General features: G+C 46.7%; 1 protein-coding gene across 1 annotated transcript; it reads left to right on the top strand.

The window, feature by feature from the left end:
* The first annotated feature begins 1048 nt into the window (after nucleotides 1-1048).
* PLA1A (phospholipase A1 member A) lies at nucleotides 1049-16984 on the top strand. Its single transcript, XM_057416029.1, has 11 exons — nucleotides 1049-1372; nucleotides 2727-2928; nucleotides 4198-4375; nucleotides 5734-5842; nucleotides 7805-7906; nucleotides 8901-8990; nucleotides 9826-9993; nucleotides 10991-11080; nucleotides 11515-11623; nucleotides 15035-15199; nucleotides 16581-16984. Exons 1-11 carry the CDS (start codon nucleotides 1093-1095, stop codon nucleotides 16663-16665), a joined length of 1578 nt encoding a protein of 525 aa, XP_057272012.1. The 5' UTR covers nucleotides 1049-1092; the 3' UTR covers nucleotides 16666-16984.
* Nucleotides 16985-17754: the final 770 nt, after the last annotated feature.

The following is a 17754-nucleotide window of genomic DNA, read 5'->3' as shown; positions in this document are numbered from 1 at the left end:
AAAAAGCTCTTCTGCCTATAACAGCCCCAAAGCCTTTGGCTGGAGAAAATGAGGGCAAGGAAATGACTGCTATTGCAAATAATTGCAAAGGAAGATAACATTTGATGCTTCTGGAAAGATCTTTGGTCATGTTTCTGATCAGACTGAACCAATTTCTTCATTTTATTGTTCAAATAAAGCAGCTGTAGAATAGTGCCTGGACAGGTTACTGCTCCTTCACTCACAGAATCACCAAATCACCTAGGTTGGAAAACACCTTTGAGATCATCAAGTCCAACTATTCCCCTGGGACTGCAAAGTCCACCACTAACCCATGTCACTGAGGACCTCATCTACATGATTTTTGAACACCAGGGATGGTGATTCCACCAGTGCCCTGGCAGCCTGTTCCAATGCCTGATGTTCTTGCCATTTAACACAGTCAGGGGCAGATCTTCCCTGGGCTTCTGCAGGGAGGACCAACACACACCAATGAGACTTAGGAAACAGGCATGCTCTTACCAGACAGTTTTAACGCAGCCAGGGAGGTGGTACCACCCCCTCATGAATGTCGGGTGACTGACTCCTGGTTACATATTTGGTTCTTCACTTCTGCTTCTCCATCTGTTTACACCAAACAAGTAAAGTTTTTTAGTTCTGAGATCTGTTTGAAGTCTTTGCATGCTTACGAAACTGGTGCATTACTGAGATGATGCTTTTATTTCCTATAGTATCTGAAAATGAACTCTCCAAACGAAAAGTTAAGAGTGTCCCAGCCCTAAGAAATGTACAGTCTGAGTGTATTATGGTGAAATGGCCACCAGTTACATTTTACTTTTCAGAAGCAATCTATTGCTTTGTGGTCTTTTAGCAGTTACTGCTAAAGTTAGAAATACAGGAAAGAGACAACAATGCAGTAGGAAAGTACACAGATGTGAAACTGATATGAATCTTCCTAGCATGGACTTACTGTGAAGTCTTGGACAAAGCAGTGTCCCTAGTCAGAATTTAGCAGGCAGGTCTAGGTGGCAAGGACAAAGCCCTATATCTCTGTCACTTGTTGGGGCTGGTTTCACTAGCCCATCTCTGAAATGGGAAGCTTGCCTTGAAGAAATGGAGGTAGGAAAGAAGCGTCAGCATGGTTTTCATCTGTTTCTGTTGACACAGACTACGGCAAATGGCCAAGTAAGAGCAGAGGTAATTGCCCCTACCCTTTTTTCCCAAAAGCCCACAGGCTGGTTGATCATTAACACAGTGAACATGATCAAGCAACCCATGATGGCTGTTTTTGCCTGGTACTTGGAGTGGACTAGCAGGAAGATGGTTGAGGATCCAAAGAGAAAGCTGCTCACTGTTCTTGCTGTCCTCTTGCTGCTCAACTCAGCACAAGCAGGTAAGTAAAACAGGAGTGCCTGGCAAAGGGATTGAAGGTTTTACATAGAAGGATTTGAATTCAAGTCTCCCCAGACAACCTGTGTGTCAAAAGATCCTTGCTATAATCTAGTTAGGTGCCAGGAGAAAGGGTGATGCAAGAATGGTACTTTCTTCTCCCATGCTTTGATTCAGTCTCAGTGATTGAATTCCACTAACCTGATGTAGGAGAGTGATCTGGATTTACTCTGAAGCGTAAGGAAGCGAAAAAGGGATTACTTGACTTCCGGCACTGGCATCTCATGCTTTGAAAGCAAGTGTAGCAAGTGTAATCTGCAGTAGCTGAGAGAAGATAAACAGGCACCATGCTTCTATTTCTTTCTTCAGTTGTGCTGGCAATGACTCTGTTATCATCACTGCAGCTCCACATCACCTGCATCACACTGCTTCACAGTGTGCCATATCTTTACTCATGATCCCTCTCATTTTACACCATTTCTGACCACACAGTGCTTGCACTGAACCCGCTCTTCCGTGTTAAGCTGCCTCAGGAGCTGCCTTTTCCCCAAACTGATCTCAGAGAACATGTTTTTCTCTCTTGCCTTCAGTACACAGGAAGGCCAAAATAAACCACAGAGGAATTGTCACTTCCCACAAAGGGGAATCTGAATATTGCATCTCATTGTGAGACTGTGCTGACCCTTAGGCCATGTTCTGCCTTAGCTAGTGTAAAGTATCTCTATAGGTACAGCCAGCGCTTAGGAACATGGTTGTCTGATTATATATCTATTCTATCATTGTACACGCAGATTCAAGGCTGTTTCGCTTCTTCCAGTCCGGGAAAGTGGCTGCACTGTCATCACAGCAGGATGCAAATATGCCACTTCATACAATAACACTTTTTAGGTCAGAAGGGATCATATAATTATTTAGCTTCCTGCTCATTGCAGGTCAATAAATTTCACCCCATTACTAAGCCTTCCACTATTTGAATACAAATATCCCCATTCAGTGGTGCCTATCTGTTGGCAACCATTTTTTTCTCAAAGATCTAGTAGCCAGCTCATAAATGTATGTAGTAGCTGTAACCAAAACCAACAGAACATCGTTCACATCTCAGTAAAACCACTCTCAAGTCAAAGCTACCATGACATCCACAGTTACTTCCCCAGGCAGTGCTGGAATTCCATTAAAATACAGAAACAGCTTCATCAGACTAAGTTTCCAGAATAGGCTGATTATAATTTATATTCTATCCTTTTTATCAATAGAAGTGAGAATGCTACTTTCTTTTTCCTAATGGATCAGAACAAGCTTTTATTTTTCCCATTGCAGAGATGCAGACTGAATATGCTGTTCACTGCCTTTCATTGCAGGGAATACAGACAAACTCCCAGGGCATCACTGTACTGACTTCCAGACAGCCAATTTCCTTCGGGGCAGTAAACTTAAGGTCCAGTTTCTTCTGTTCACCTCCTCAAACCCCAGCTGTGGGGAGCTGATTTTAGCTGGTGATGGCATCAAGAACTGCAGCTTCAACAGCAGCTTGGACACCAAGATTATAATCCATGGCTTCAGGTGAGAGAAAGAAGAGCACCCTGACTAAGCTTTCACTGCTAAAGTAGATGCTGCTGGGGCATTCCAAAGTGCTGGGTGCGGCCGGTAGGGAAACTTCCTGCTCCTGTGACTTTCTTAGTCTCTCAGCAGAGGGGCAGCAGGCAAAACACCTAAAGATAAGAGTCGGGAGTGCTCTGCCCAGTACTGGACCTGGGGACTGTTGGTGGGCCAGGGCAGAGGCATGGAAATTGGTGCTGACAGCCTTCATTACAATGTAACTTGAAGTCCTTTAGTTTGTGGCCAGCTGCCTTTTTTGTATGTGTTTCACATTTTTTGGAGCTTAAAAAAAGTCAGGAAATTGAAATCTCTTTATTTCTGTATCTCGTTCCCGTAACTTTCCTGCATGTTCTCTCTTTCTCTCTCCTTATTTACCTCTTCCCTTTTCTGTCTTTCAACCTTTTTATTTAAGTCTTTTCTTCAAGATTGTTGCCCCTTAAAATTGTCTTCTTGGAGCTCATGTCCTTACTTATCAACAGCCTGGTTTAGGCAGCCATTTAGGAGCCCTGCCAGACACATTAACCATTCTTGAAAGGGCAGCGATTTGAGCTGGGTTCTTTTAAGCTGTCACCATTCTGCAAGCTTATTTTACTTTCCAATTTTCAGCCAGATGTGACCATATAACACTATTTTGATGTGCAAAAGCCTGAATAGAAAGTGCATAGAAGACCAGGATGAAAGCACAGATGATGTTGCAGGGTCTTTCCAGAAAACCGGCTTTTGCCCTCATGTGACATAGCATGCCTCTCACCAGGTGGTAACAAGGGAAGTGGGTAGAATATAGCCCCCTCTGTTTTCCTTGAATTCTTGTGCATAGATTTTATCGGGTTTGGGGTTTTTTAATTGCCTACAGGTGAGGAAATGTAGCAGTGAAAGACAAGGTGATTTGGCCAAGGACTTCCTGCCAGTTGGTAGCAGAGCAGGATCCAAATGTTCCTGGTCAGCTCATGTACTTGAGGTGGGCTCTGTGGTGGCACCACAAGAAGACTGAGATCTCGGTCTAAGCCCTGCAAATGTTACCTCATTCATTAAAGTATGTGGTTCCCTTCTGAATCAGTGTGCTCTGGAAGGTGTTACTACACCACTGCAGATGCCAGCTATTGGTGTCCGGACCCAGATGTTTCAACAACATCTGGCAGCCTCCTCCAAGACATGTGAAGCCCCAGCACCAGTGAACAACATATGCCCTACTTTGAAAGGCACCTAACATACTCGTTTCTGATGACTCCACAGGGCTTTGGGCACTAAACCTTCCTGGATTGAAGGGCTTGTCCGTGCCATACTGAACACAAGCCCGGTGAACGTGATTGCAGTAGACTGGGTTTATGGGTCTACAGGAGCCTATCCCTCTGCAGTGGAAAATGTCACAGAGCTGGCCCTCTCCATCTCACAATTCATCAGCAAGCTCCTGGTAAGATACTGTGCATTTCCAGTGTGGGGGGGAGCATGGCCAAAGAACATCATTCATTCCAAAGAACATCATTCATGCAAGAGATTCAGAGACCTGCTCCCAACCTGCTGTCTCCACGAACTTTATTCCAGAGTGAGAACTGTGTAACTCTAAAGAGATTTCTTCCCCCCCTCTCTCAGTGCAGACTTCAGCATGCCACTGGTTTCCATCTTTCTCTTGAGTTTTGACATTTTCTGAAAACACACCCCTGTTGTCATTTTATATTTGCTTTGGGCTTCAGATATACTTTCCAGTAGCTGGAAAGCCCCAGATGTGTCACAGTTAGTTTGTGCACAGCACAGCTGAACACCCCTAACACAGTGAACGTGATATATCTTTGTGCTAACCACCTATGCATAAACTCCCCGTGTAACATTTGCACTGCAGACCCAGACTGCCCAGCATAGGAGTTCCTGGGTATCTACACACCACAGCCACACGTTTCTAACCTATTGCTGTATGGCTACCCTTGGATCCACTGTATCATCAGAAGGATGGGGATGGGATGGAGGGGGAGAGGACTATCACACTCATTACTGATTAGGTCATAGAGTGAACAAATGACTAAGCTGGACAATGTCCTCACTTCTCATTCCATATCTGTGCTGAGCTGTAGTCTAGTTACTTGAGGACTTTTTCAGTCCTACACTACACCACAGAAGGCTGTATTCTCCTCTCATAAGTTTCATTACTGCTCAAGGATATGGCCTCATTTAAAAGTCAGGATTTTTCATCTTTCCCTCATGCTGTCATGCACCATATGCTCTCCCACTGCATGGTGCTACAACATGCAGGCCAGCCTGCTGGCAACTGAATTCCTGTGCGTGGAGTCATCTCACATCAGATCTAAGTGGCTGTGCTTTACCTGGCAGTTCAGCTCATGGATAAACCCTTAATCTCTGCAAATATCACCTGAAAATACTAATCAGTATATTGGCACAATGGTGGTATAAAAGTGACAAAATTTTCTCAGTTTTACCAAGATTATTCCCAAGGCGAACATGGATCACTCAGCTGAGAGAGGAAATTTCAGCCTGAAACAAGCTGTGGAAAGAGAAGCTACAGGCCATGTAGTTATAAAGGGGAACATCTGACCTGACCAACTTGGTTAGGGTTGGGTTTGCATCTATGGACCTGAATAAAGACTCTGAAAAACGGAAAGGGCAATACCCATCATTCCCACAGCTGTTTGGTTCTCTACCGTACACCTCAAAGGCAGTCCTATGTTAGAAGAGCTACAGAGCTGCTGTATGGACTGAGACAGGGTATTTCACCTTTCTGCTACAGAAACATTAATTTGAATTATCATCAATCTGCAGGCCCTGGGAGTCTCAGGGACATCCATCCACATCATTGGGGTAAGCCTTGGGGCGCATGTCGGGGGCCTGGTGGGACACTTCCATGGCGGTCAGCTGGGACGCATAACAGGTATCATAAAACTGAGTTTTGGGTTCTTGTCTGCTCTTCAAGGGAGAGAATGAAAGACCAAGGAAGGGGAGTCATCCATAGTGGTCTTTTAATTGCATAAGGGCTCATTAGTTCCAAGTTTCCGGGCTTCTTCCTAGCTTCAGAAGAGCCTAACAATCCCTTTCCAGCCATCAATCCCCTCCGCACTGCCAAAAGAATTCATGTACTTGCAAAAGAGCCCTTCCACCCCTGCTCCACTCTTCAAATTGGCTGCCAGCATAAAAAGAATACAAGGCCTCATGAGTAATGAAAGCCCACAACACCCCCATCCTTTGTTTCCCCTTTATACCTGTGTGGTTCTTAAAACCAAAGCCCACAGTGCATCTCATTGTGTGGAGCAGCAAGGGTCAGCTGCTCTGCAGGAAAAATGTGAGCTGAGAGCCAAGGAGACAACCACGGGCAGGGGCAGTGGCCTCACTGACAAGTGGCATGGTCCTACCGTGTCCGGGCAAGAAGAGCAGAGGAGGTCCAGGGACGGCAACCAGGGTTATCCACATTTGAGTGATCACCAGGCAAATCTGTAGTGATGAGGCAAGCCCGAGTTTAGCCAAGAAGTCCTGTCACGATAAAAGCAGGACACCAGGCTGGGCATCGCATCCCTACAACACAGCTCCAGCAAGGACCAAAGGCAAGAACCTGAGCCAGTGTTGGGAAGCCCCAGATAAAGCTTCTTGCTGCTCTCTCCCACAGATCAGCTGTTTTCACAGTAGACTGAGCTAAGGCCACCCAGCTGTACCAAATCAGAGCTGACATCAAACAAAGAGAGCCAGTCCCCTGGATGTGGGGAAGAGGTTGCAGTGGGGAAATTACAGGGAAAGATGGTTAGAGCCTGATCATGGCATTTAGAGCTTTCTGGTTCAACTCAGCTGTTTGATATGGAGTGTGAATAGAACCACAGAGTGATTTAGGTGAGAAGGGGCCTTAGAAGATTTCTAGACTACCTCCTACCCCCCCTAAAAAACCACAACCCAGGGCTGCCTTCTCAGTTAGATCAGGTTGTTGATGGTCTTGCCAAGTTCTGGGAATTCCCAGGGATGGAGATTCATTTTGATAGAGGGAAAATGTCACCAAGAAGGAAACCCTCTCACAAACGCAGACATGTCAGCTTGTATATTGTTGATATTGCCTTCTCCATAGAGAATTAATGGGACTGAGTCCAAGGCAGTGAAACTTGGCCAGCTGGAAACTGGCATGTGAAGCAGAGCTGTTTCTTAAACTATCGATGTTGCCTGGGGTGTAGAACATCTTGTGAGATTTTTTTCCTATGAAAAGTGAACAGAATAAACCTCAGCTAGAAACAAACAAACAAATCTCTTTAACCTTTTCTGTGGAATTGCCAGGGATAATTTCCTCTATTCCTCTGACTCCCCGGAGGTTGCTTCAGGAGCAGGTTTTGGGCAAGAATGTAGATGCTTAAGGACTCTATTTGTGAGAGAGACCTCAGAAGCCTCTAAGGATGTTTGATAATATTGAAGCTTTGTAATGCGTGGATTAGTTAATACCTGGGATGCCAGATTCATCACCCAACTGATGATCTTCAGTGACATTGCTCAGACTGTAGTGTTAATACAAATTATGCTCCACTTAGGGAAGGTGTTAAGAGTTCTATCCTCTTTCACTGAAAAGCCAAGATGCTCTGTACTCGCTCTGTCAGAGCTATTTGAGGTTCAGTCACAGCTTTACAGCCTAGAAACTTGAGGTATAAAACTACTAAGGGGGAGTGGAACAGTGGAGGACAAGGTAAGGAAGCTGCAGTGGAAGCTGGGGTGGCAGAAACCATTCTGGAGCACAATCAATGCAACCTGGGAATAATTCATCACTTCTGCCTAGCAACAGTTTAAAGGTTTTACAAAATAACTGGCCCAGAAATAAGAAAGAGAGGCTGAAGAGCACTGCTTGTTGAGGTGTTTGATTTTGTTACAGGCCTGGATCCTGCAGGCCCTAAGTACACCAAAGCCAGCCCTGAGGAACGCCTGGATCCTGGGGATGCCCTCTTTGTGGAAGCCATTCATACTGATGCTGACAGTAAGCTGTCTTCCATCTGCTTCGGCCCATGCTTCTGTTCGTCCTGCCATCATTATTCCTGAGGAGCCTCTATGTCATTGTCCCTTTTTTTTGCCAGATTACCAGAAATTCAGGCTCACTCTGAGGAAGTTTCTTGGTGAGATAGGCTTTAATGATTAATTCATTGGCATGTATCCATACCACAGAGCACTTCAAGCAACAGCCAGGTGGAGATTAAACAGAGGGCAATCCTTCAGTGAGGTTTTTTCACTCAGCAAAGTGAGTTTATGCAGAATCAGCTCAGCATGGCTTTTGCCATATGGAAGGAATTTACCTGTCTAGTCTCACTTTGCTTTTTCCCACCTAAGGTAAGAAAGGTGCCGCTGCTAGCCCTGAGGGAAAGTAAGGAGTTAAACCAACAGCTCCTTCCACAAGAGTATTCTAAAGCACTTGGGGTCTGTGTAGGCAGAACATGTGCTGAAGAATAACACCCTGCCCTTGAGTCATACCTCTTGCCTGTAGATCATGAAAACCTCTACCAACGGAACTCTCAACCATGACACATTAAGGCTGTGGTCAGTTTTGTTCTCCTTTGCACAGAATCAAGAACCTGAGTCACAGAGGTGGTGATGAAGCTGCAGTTCCCGGTCATTCTGATGGCAGGGCCTGGGGCACTTTCTGCTTCATGCAGCAAAGCTGCATAATCACAGAATCATAGAATAGTTGGGGTTGGAAAGGACCTTAAGATCATCCAGTTCCACCCCCCCTGCCGTGGGCAGGGACACCTCACACTAAACCATGTCACCCAAGGCTCTGTCCAACCTGGCCTTGAACACTGCCAGGGATGGAGCATTCAGGTGTGTTGGAACAGGAAATCTGTCCTTGCTGCCTCCAGCACTGGAGCTGGGTCCAGCACTACTAATCAACCAGTTACTGGGGCCTGTCCTATACCATATAGGGTAAAGCCTACAGAAGACCAAGTGTAGGAATGAAGTAGCATTTCACCTCCTTTCAGATTTTGGGATCCGGATCCCTGTAGGCCACATCGATTACTTCGTCAATGGAGGCAAAGATCAGCCAGGATGCCCCCGATTCCCCTCTGCAGGTGAGAACACTGTGGCTTTCATGGCCATTTACCAGCCTGTGAAAATGCTATTTGCCAACCAGCTCCTGCTGCAGTCTGGGCAGACATCAAAGCGATACAACATGTATTTGTAAAGATACATGGTGGTGGGATTCATAGCCCCCAGCTCCTCTCAGCAGTACATCAGGCAGCTGAAATGAAAACCACATACAGGTCAAGTGTCTTTGCAACTGTGGTCAAGAGAGAGATGGGATTTTAGTGACACTTCTGTATGAGCCAAAACCCTAGAGTCAGTAGAGTTTGCATCAACAAAGAAAGCATTTTTGCTAGGAAGGCTCTTGGGTACTACTGGGAAAGACTTCTTTTTGTAGTTCATGCTGCAAGCTGTGTCTATACTTAGAAAGACAGCTTGTATGATTACAGCCCTTTGAGAATGGGACTTCACACGGTAAATAGAGTGGATAAATATTCAACTATGTTCTGCATGGGGGCCAGGTTATAGGGGACACCTCACTTCCATAGCTGGGGTCCCAGTGCAGGTGGGATCCAAAGCTATTGTACCCCCTTGCAGAGCACCTGGGGCCTCATTGATAGCACACTGATGGAGACATGGCAGCCCAGCAGTCCCCATCTTCTCAGGGACTCCATTAGCCTGGGAGATGCACTTCTAACTTCCTACATAACTTCTGTTGCAGTGGGGATCTGGGCTTGTCACAGAGAAGCGCTGCAAAATGTTATTAACGGGAAGGGGATTGCTGCAGAATCAGTAAGAGTGTTTCTTGGGAACAGGCAGAAAAGGCTGAAGCCAACAGGAAGGCTCACGGCTGCTGTTCTCTGGGTGCGTTTTGTCTTGCAGGCTATAAATACCTGATCTGTGATCACATGAGGGCAGTACATCTCTATGTCAGTGCCTTGAAAAATTCCTGTCCGTTCCTGGCTTTCCCTTGTGCAAGTCATCAAGATTTTTTAAATGGTCGTTGCCTGGACTGTGCGGACCCCTTCCTGTTCTCCTGTCCCAGAATAGGTACAGTACCAGCATGAGACCTGCCTGGAGCAGATGACAATACATTCCTGACGGGTGCCAGTGCAGAGCACAGTACGCAGTTCAGATTACTCTGAGCAGGATTTGCCTTGAATCTCTTTGGGGATAGTAAGAAACTGGTTCGGTTTCAGGCTTCTATAGAGAAGCTCTAAAAGCTCATATGTTGCCCAAGACAGAAGACCAAAATCTTGAACTTCTGACCATGACAGTTTTCATTTCACAAACGAGTTTCCGGAATCACCTGCCAAACAAGTGGGCAGTTAACTCAAAAAGGGTCTTGTTGAGAGAAGCAGCTGGAAATTTTAGCCCAAGCCTGAAGTCCCATTCTCCCGCAAACCAGTCACTGTTGCTGTGTCACGGTCATCCCATAGATAAACTCCCTGGACTGGGAGAAGGTAATAGTTACCTCTAGGCTTCTGAAACTGGGCTGTGGCTCAAGGGGAGGAAGTGTCTTCTAGTGCTATTTGCAGTCTGGTACCAGAGGAATATAAGGAGAGGGCTCTTCTGGGATAGGTGCTCTCAGATCAGCTACTCCTTCCCCATGTCACCCAGCCACACTGTCAGCTAGTCAGTGGTGCAGGCCTCAAGTTATGGTGGTCTTCTCACTTGACCAACAAGTTAAATTTCCCAGTGTTTGCACTGTCATTTACATTTGCACTGAGTTTCCTGACTCAGTAGTAGTTGTGTCCCTCATTTTGCACACTGATAACAGTCTATCATCAGAGGAATGAGATACCACCAAGAGTTATTCTGATGATGATCACCTGGGGTAGCCAGAATAAGCTTTTTGAGGGAACATTAACCTGCCAAGCAGAAACTACAAACCTGCACTTGCTCTGATTTGCACTGGTATAAACCAGGGTCTGTCCCCCAAGACAGTGCAGTTGGGTGGGGTGAGTGGAGGAGAATTGGGAACAACTCCGTTTCTGTTCTGGGTCATTCATGGCTTTCCCTGCACTGGGTTTATCTCCTCCTGCAGGTCTGCTGGAGCAGGCAGGTGTCAACATGACAAAGCTTCCCAAGGAAGTAAAAGTGTATTTAATGACTGGTCCTTCAGCTCCATTCTGTGGTAAGTAGCATGAGAACAAAAATGAGTCGGAATGGTGTTGACCAAATGAGGTAGATCCGGGTAGTTAGGACCTACGATCCCCATGAGAATCAGCTCCTGTGGCCCAGACGGTCTGAGACACACAGCTGAAGAGCCCTAACCCTGCACATCTCCCCTATAAAGCCCTTCCCAGTGGATTTATCAGTGTGGGTAGAGCCCTGGGTTAACACAGCCACATGGCTTCAGGACTGAGGGGGGGGGTGAGAATGCCTGTTTATACTGGAGTGCGCAGACCTGCCTGCTGTGCCTCTCCTAGCACAGAGACTTCTTTATGTCAGTTTGTTTCTTAGTGCTGGTGGGGCCGGGGAACCAGTGCTAGAAGACTTCTCTTGGCAGGGGTAGGTCTAACTGACAATACCAGCCCTCGCTCCCACATAACTTTGCCTCTTGCTCAGTCCATCACAGCCTGGTTGAGTTCCATTTGCAGAAGAAAAGAAACATAGTCACCAGCATTGAGATCACTTTCTGGAGCAACAGCACCAAGGACACAGTGAAGATCACCATGTGAGTGACAGTGCATGCTTTTGGCCTGTTTCATTTTTCCAGCTCCATGTTTAATGCTGTTTATCCCCAGTCCAGGAAAAGCACAACAATAGCAAATCTCCCTATGGGGCAGTCACTGCGTGATGAACCACAACCTTTCTTCTGGAGCCTCTCCACATTTACCTTGTATGCTCTCAAGAATCAGGCATGTGCTACCATTGCTCAGTAACCCGAGGCAGGCCTGCCTCCTCCCTGAGTGCAGCAGGTATACTCTGGGATCCCCAAATTGGCACTTTTGTGTTGCTATGCTACTTCGTTTTCTACACCATTCACATGTCTGGTGCCAGTTCTAACCACAGCCAGATTACTGCTCTGCCAGTCAGAGATGGCTACAGCAAGACCCCATCCATCAGAGGTTCCAGGCTTAGACAGCTCTCTTGATGCCTGACAGGACAGCAGTTACAAAGAGGAGAAGTGCATCTCTGCACAGTCAGGAATGTGTTCAGTAGCTTGTTGCCCCTGCAGCGATGCAGCAAAGCTCTCAGGCTCTCACCATAGGGAATCATCCAGGGGGCAGAGGATGAAGACCATGTGTGCAGACAGACAGATCTCTCTTGAAAGCACCTCCCTTCTCCAAACTGTATCTGAATGAAAGGACCAAACTCAGGTTCCTGTTCCACAGCCCTTGCCACAGGGTATTTCTCCACCGCAGAACTTCCCCGGAAATCTTTCTTGCTTCTTCCTATCCCTTCTTTCCCACTGCTGTGGGCTGGGAACCACAAGGTGGACATGCAGCTAGCACGCACTGCTGGCTGCCTCAGGAAGCAGGAAACCTGTCTGCTATAGTGCGCCAGCCAGCTCTCATAGGATCAGAGGGGTTCCGGCACTGGCCTCCACACAGTCCTTAGTGCTACACCAAAGCACTGTGACCTGAAGCTAACTGTGTTGCCTGGTCCCGGGCACCAGGAGGTAGGGATGAGAACCAGGGAAAGGGAAGCCACACTCCAGGGTGCTCTCCAGACTGACATAGCTGACTGGTGACAGATTTCCAGCCAGGCACTGCCATCTGGATTAGTACTCCTGCCTGGTGCAGCTCAGTCTGTTCGACCCCTCTCTAACTTGGAGGCCAAATCCGCCTTTCCCAAAGATGAAGAAAGGGAGGAGATTGTAACACCGAGGTCAAGTCAGGCCCCGTGCAGTGCCTCCGTTTGCAGCTGCGGCACACGGGGTTTGGTGTCCCGCAGGAGAAGTGAGACAGGCAGGCAATCCCCAGGCTTTGATGTACCCTCAGGTTTTAATGAGACACTAGAGTTATGGCAGGGTAACCTATCCAGAGACACCCTCACCCTGAGAGAACAGCAGTTGTTATCTCATTTAGGTGCCTTCCTAAGAAGCACAAGGCTAAACTGAAAAATAGGCTTACAGCAATAAACCTACAGATTTGAGAGTATAAAATTGAAGATATCCCTGCTAATTCACACTGTAACAAACAGATTTCCCCACTCCAGGCAAAGCTCTGCCCTCCAGTGCAGGCAAGCTCAGTGCCTAATGGGCGTAGGTTTTCAGATAGCAGTGTTCACTGACTCATTTCAGGTCATCTGACATGCGTGTCATCCTGCAGCTCCCCAAAAGTGCACAGGGACTGGGGAGTGTTCAGCCAGTCTCATACTTTCAGCAAGTGACTCGTGTGGTTGTGTCTTGCCTCATATTGCCCTTCTCCTCCAAACATCAATTCCAGTCTCATTCCTTGAGATGCCATTACCCCACTGGTTGCTCGGAGTGCCCCAAGAAACATGTCCTCAAGCCCCATAACTGCCATGGGTCTGGCAGAGTAAGGAACTTATTACACAGCACACTTAGCTGCACTAACATTGCTTACACATCACACAACATCATCCCCCATATCCAAGAATCATAGAACCATAGAATGGTTTGGGTTGGAAAGGAGCTTAAGATCATCCAGTTCCACCCCCCTGCCATGGGTCTGGAGCCAGCCAAGAGTCCTACATCCATCCAAAGGTTGTGTGGGGTTTGGAGCAAATGTCAGTCCCAGGAGTGACTTTCTTTAACCTGCTTAACCTTACCGTGTTCCTCTGTCCTAAGGCAGGGCTGTGTCCTGCCCATGGACAACACACAGTAGAGAGATGGCCTCCCCTCTGTTTGTTTTCCATTTGCTATCTATTATTCACTTTTATAACCACAATTTCATGATGCTTCCTATTTTTGGCAGCTTCAAGCCAGGCACAGTCTGACACACAAAACCTCCAACACCTACCGCTGTGGTTTAAGGGAGGGACTGGTTGTGCTGGTCTGGGTTGGCCACTCTGGCCTAGGAGGATGCTGAGTGCAACTATCAGCTCACTCCCAGGAGCTATGTTGGTTAACAGAAATGTAGGCTCTTCCTGAGCCTTTTGTCAGCTCTCTCCTTTCCCTACCATCACATTTCCACTCAAGCAGTCACCCAGGTGCTTCTGGGATTGTGCTGAGTCAGTTACACACATATTCTTCATAGGCACAAAGAAATCTATGATCTCCAGGCTCTTCGAGGTGCCAAGAAGATCAAGCATAAGTCCATTGGATGGACTTTACCTGAGGGAGGTGGTCCATCTACATAGAATGGCTGGCCTGTACCCCTTCATAGCACACAACTGACTGGACTCTAATCGCTGCTTACCAAACCTCTGGTATTTCTCAGTTCATGTTACCTGGGTAAGAGTGTAGGTACAAATATCCCTCTATCCAAGCATCACACCTTCAACATGGTCAAAAGCAAATACCTAGGAAAAGCATTAAAAAAAAAGGAGTGTAAGCATGTAGCAATACTCCTCAAATAGTTTCCCAGTGTCTGAGAATTGGATCTCAGGGACTTCAAGAGCCAAAGGTGGATCTTTGTCCTTATTAGCTTTTCTCTTCCATGAGCTTGTCCAGTCCCCTTCCCTTGATTTGTACAGCTACGTAAACTTTCTAGCATTCACAACATCCCATAGCAAGGATTTTAACAGCTTAAAAGGAATGGTACTCTGCAGTGTGCAATCTTTCTGAGCCTGCCATCTCCTCACTTTCTTTGATCAGCCCTAGTTTGTGTACTGGAAAACATGGTGAAAAACCAATCCCCATCTGTGCCATTCATGATTTCATAGATGTTGACCACTTACCTCTCTGTGGCCATTGGGGCAGTGTTTCAGTTTATGTGCAACAGCAAAACCAGTTCTTGTAATTGTGTGATGGAAGGAAGGGTATTTATCTGTAAATAGTCTTGACTACGGAGATGCACCATGGAGAGACAGCCAGATGAGTCTTCTCACTCCACTGTATTATGAGGCCTTCCCAATAATACCTCAGGTTCCCCCAGTGTTTCAACAGCTCTCCATACGGCTTGCATCTGCAGGTTGATTGAGTGCTCTCCCTCACATCTCTCACGCTGCCTTGCAGACCGAAGCACCAGGAGGTGGGCAAACGGCTGCTGGCCCACAGAGTTCCCCTCTGCCGCATAAACAGTGTGACTCTCAAGTATCTCCCCAAGAATCAGTTTTGGAGGAAGGATGAGGCATCCATTGATGGCAAGTTCTGTGCAGCCCCACTGCCTCTGGATAGCAAGTAAGTCACTGGAATAACTTACTGGGACCCACTGAGGCAGTGCATGCAGCCTGTGGTTTGAAACAATGCATTCTCTCCCCTGTTTAGATAAACACGTAAAGAGGTCCCTCCCATCACCTCGGTGACCCTGTGTAAATCATTTTCTACCTGTGAGGGAGGAAAATTACTAAGGTAGTTTTCTAGGAGTTTTCTACACTTATTCCTCAAGGATAAAAGCATTGCACTGTGAAAGGAAAGTGGCTGTGACTTACATCACCTTGAAGATGCTTAAGTCACAAACCATGGTAAAATCTTGTACTAACTGGAATTTATTCCTTTTGTCCCTGAATACTCTCTCCATCTTTCCTCTGTCAACAATGGGCCCCCATCTGAAACATGACAAACAAGCATTCTTCAGGATGAGACAACAGAAGACCAGTAATATATTTCTGCTTCTCCTACTGCACAGCTTTATAAAGCACTAAGGCTAAAGATAATTATTTGGGGATTTTCTAGGCCATGCATTGTAGAGTATATGCCTTCAGCCATGATTACCTTACCTAGAGTAGAAGCAACCGAGTCCTCATCCTGAGAGACATAAAGGTCTTCTCAACAGTATAATATTCTTGCCAGGAGTTTTGCAGATCCAAAGTTCCTGCAGGCACGGCAAAGTAGCTGGGTCTATACTGACACATTAAACTCTGTTGCTTCTGAGTTGACTTTTATGCTGCATCCAGCTGAAGCAAGCTACCGGGTACTTCAAAACAGGAAAAAACAGAAGCAGAAGGCAAAATGGGCTCACATTCAAATTCTGTTCTGATGGGCAGGAAGGAAACTCGAGCACAAGGCAATAAAAATAGATCCAATAGACCCAGATAGGGGAAATATAGAGGCATTCCTATGTAAATACCAGGCACTCCCTTGAGCATAAGGTCTATTCCTTCCTAGCATGCTTTGCAGAGCAAAGCACTCTAAAGTTAGAATGGATGTGGAGATACGTGGCCTTTTATTACTTATGAATGGCAAACCATGGCACATCGTCTTAAAGGGGTGCTAACCTACACTGCTGGAAACCCTGGACCTGGCTGCAATGGAGATAGAGAGCTGTAGAGTTGCACAGGTTCACAGCTATGCTCTTGCCACTAAACTGAGAACACTCAGGGCAGCAATAGCACTGCTGGCAGAAGTGGGGGTGTGTGTGTAGAAAGATGAAGAACACAACCCCATACAATTCATCCCAATTCACCCTCCAGCCAATTGATCCTGGCAAGAGCACAGCACCCTGTTCATCATGCCCTTGCAAAGCAGTACAAGGTCCATCAGCATTTTGCTTGCTCCTGTGTTAGAATAGCAGCCACCACTTGCTAATGCCCAGCCTGATTTCCTTGTGCTCTTCCCACAGCAGGATAATGTCATGCCTGCCCTGGAACCTCACCCTCCCCAGCAACACAGACATCTCCTATGAGCTGCACACTGCTTGTGCCTAGCCACTGCATTTGGAGCATGCATGCATACCCTAGAATGGAAAGGATCCCTAAACCTATTGCTGCTGCCTGCTCACAGATGATGCTTTCACCATGAAACTGGATGGGTTATTTACTTCCTGCATGAGGGACAGGATGTCAAGGAAAAGCAGCAGATCGGAGAGTACAAGGTTGACTGGTTACAATAAGACCTCTCAGTTAAAAGGCTGGATTTGGACTTCTATCTCATGGGTTCTGTACCCAGCTCTGAGGGCAACTATCAGCCCACTCCCAGGAGCTGTGTTGATTAGCAGAAATGTGCTAAGTGAGTACTGAGTGAGTGAGAAGATTTGGATGAAAGAAGAGATATCATTCTTCCTACAACAGGAGTGTTGGAATGATTCACTTGTGGTTTATATTAAAGTGTCCTGAGGTCTTCATGTTAAAGGTGAGAGGTATTGTTTTTCCTCAGCAAGGGGAAATGAGGTGGTTCAGGGAGTTATTCTTAGCCAATGATCCAATGGGAAATTCAGTAGGCCCATCTATAAGACACTTTCAGAGTGAGACCCTATTGATTTCATGTTAGTGCTCCTGCTAAGTAATCAGAATAGATCCCCTTCCCTGACAAGCCTGGAGCAGCTCTTCCGGCTGTTGGCTTGTTTTCTTTGAAATCTTGCTTCAACCAACTGCCCAGAACAGAAGGTCCGGCTGTTGGCTTGTTTTCTTTGAAGCTCACATAAAGTTAAACAGACACCAGGAACATGGCAGTGCTCTTGCAACCACTTTTACACTGCTTCAACCAACTGCCCAGAACAGAAGCCTCAGTCATTTGTCACGAGCTGTCACTATTGCTCCACTAGACATCGTCACTGCAGAGTTAGCTCCTGGTGTCAGCACACAGCCAAGCTTTTGGGCCCTGAAAGCCACCTAACAAACATCATCTCCAGCTTACACTCAGGAGAGGGTCAGAGCTGGACTCTGACAACCTGACAGAGATCCAGGTTAGTCGGTGCCATGACTGAAGAGTTTCCAGGGAGAACAGACTGGAACACAACCTCAGCGGGCACCTGTGGAGGGCACCATTCAGCTCAGCCCATTTACTCCATGGGTCCC

This window comes from Pezoporus wallicus, unplaced genomic scaffold (genome assembly GCF_028554395.1).
Source record: "Pezoporus wallicus isolate ANWC-B61680 ecotype Strahan unplaced genomic scaffold, APGP_CSIRO_Pwel_v1 contig_6814, whole genome shotgun sequence".
NCBI lineage: Eukaryota > Metazoa > Chordata > Aves > Psittaciformes > Psittacidae > Pezoporus > Pezoporus wallicus.
This window is presented reverse-complemented; position numbering and strand designations above follow the sequence as displayed.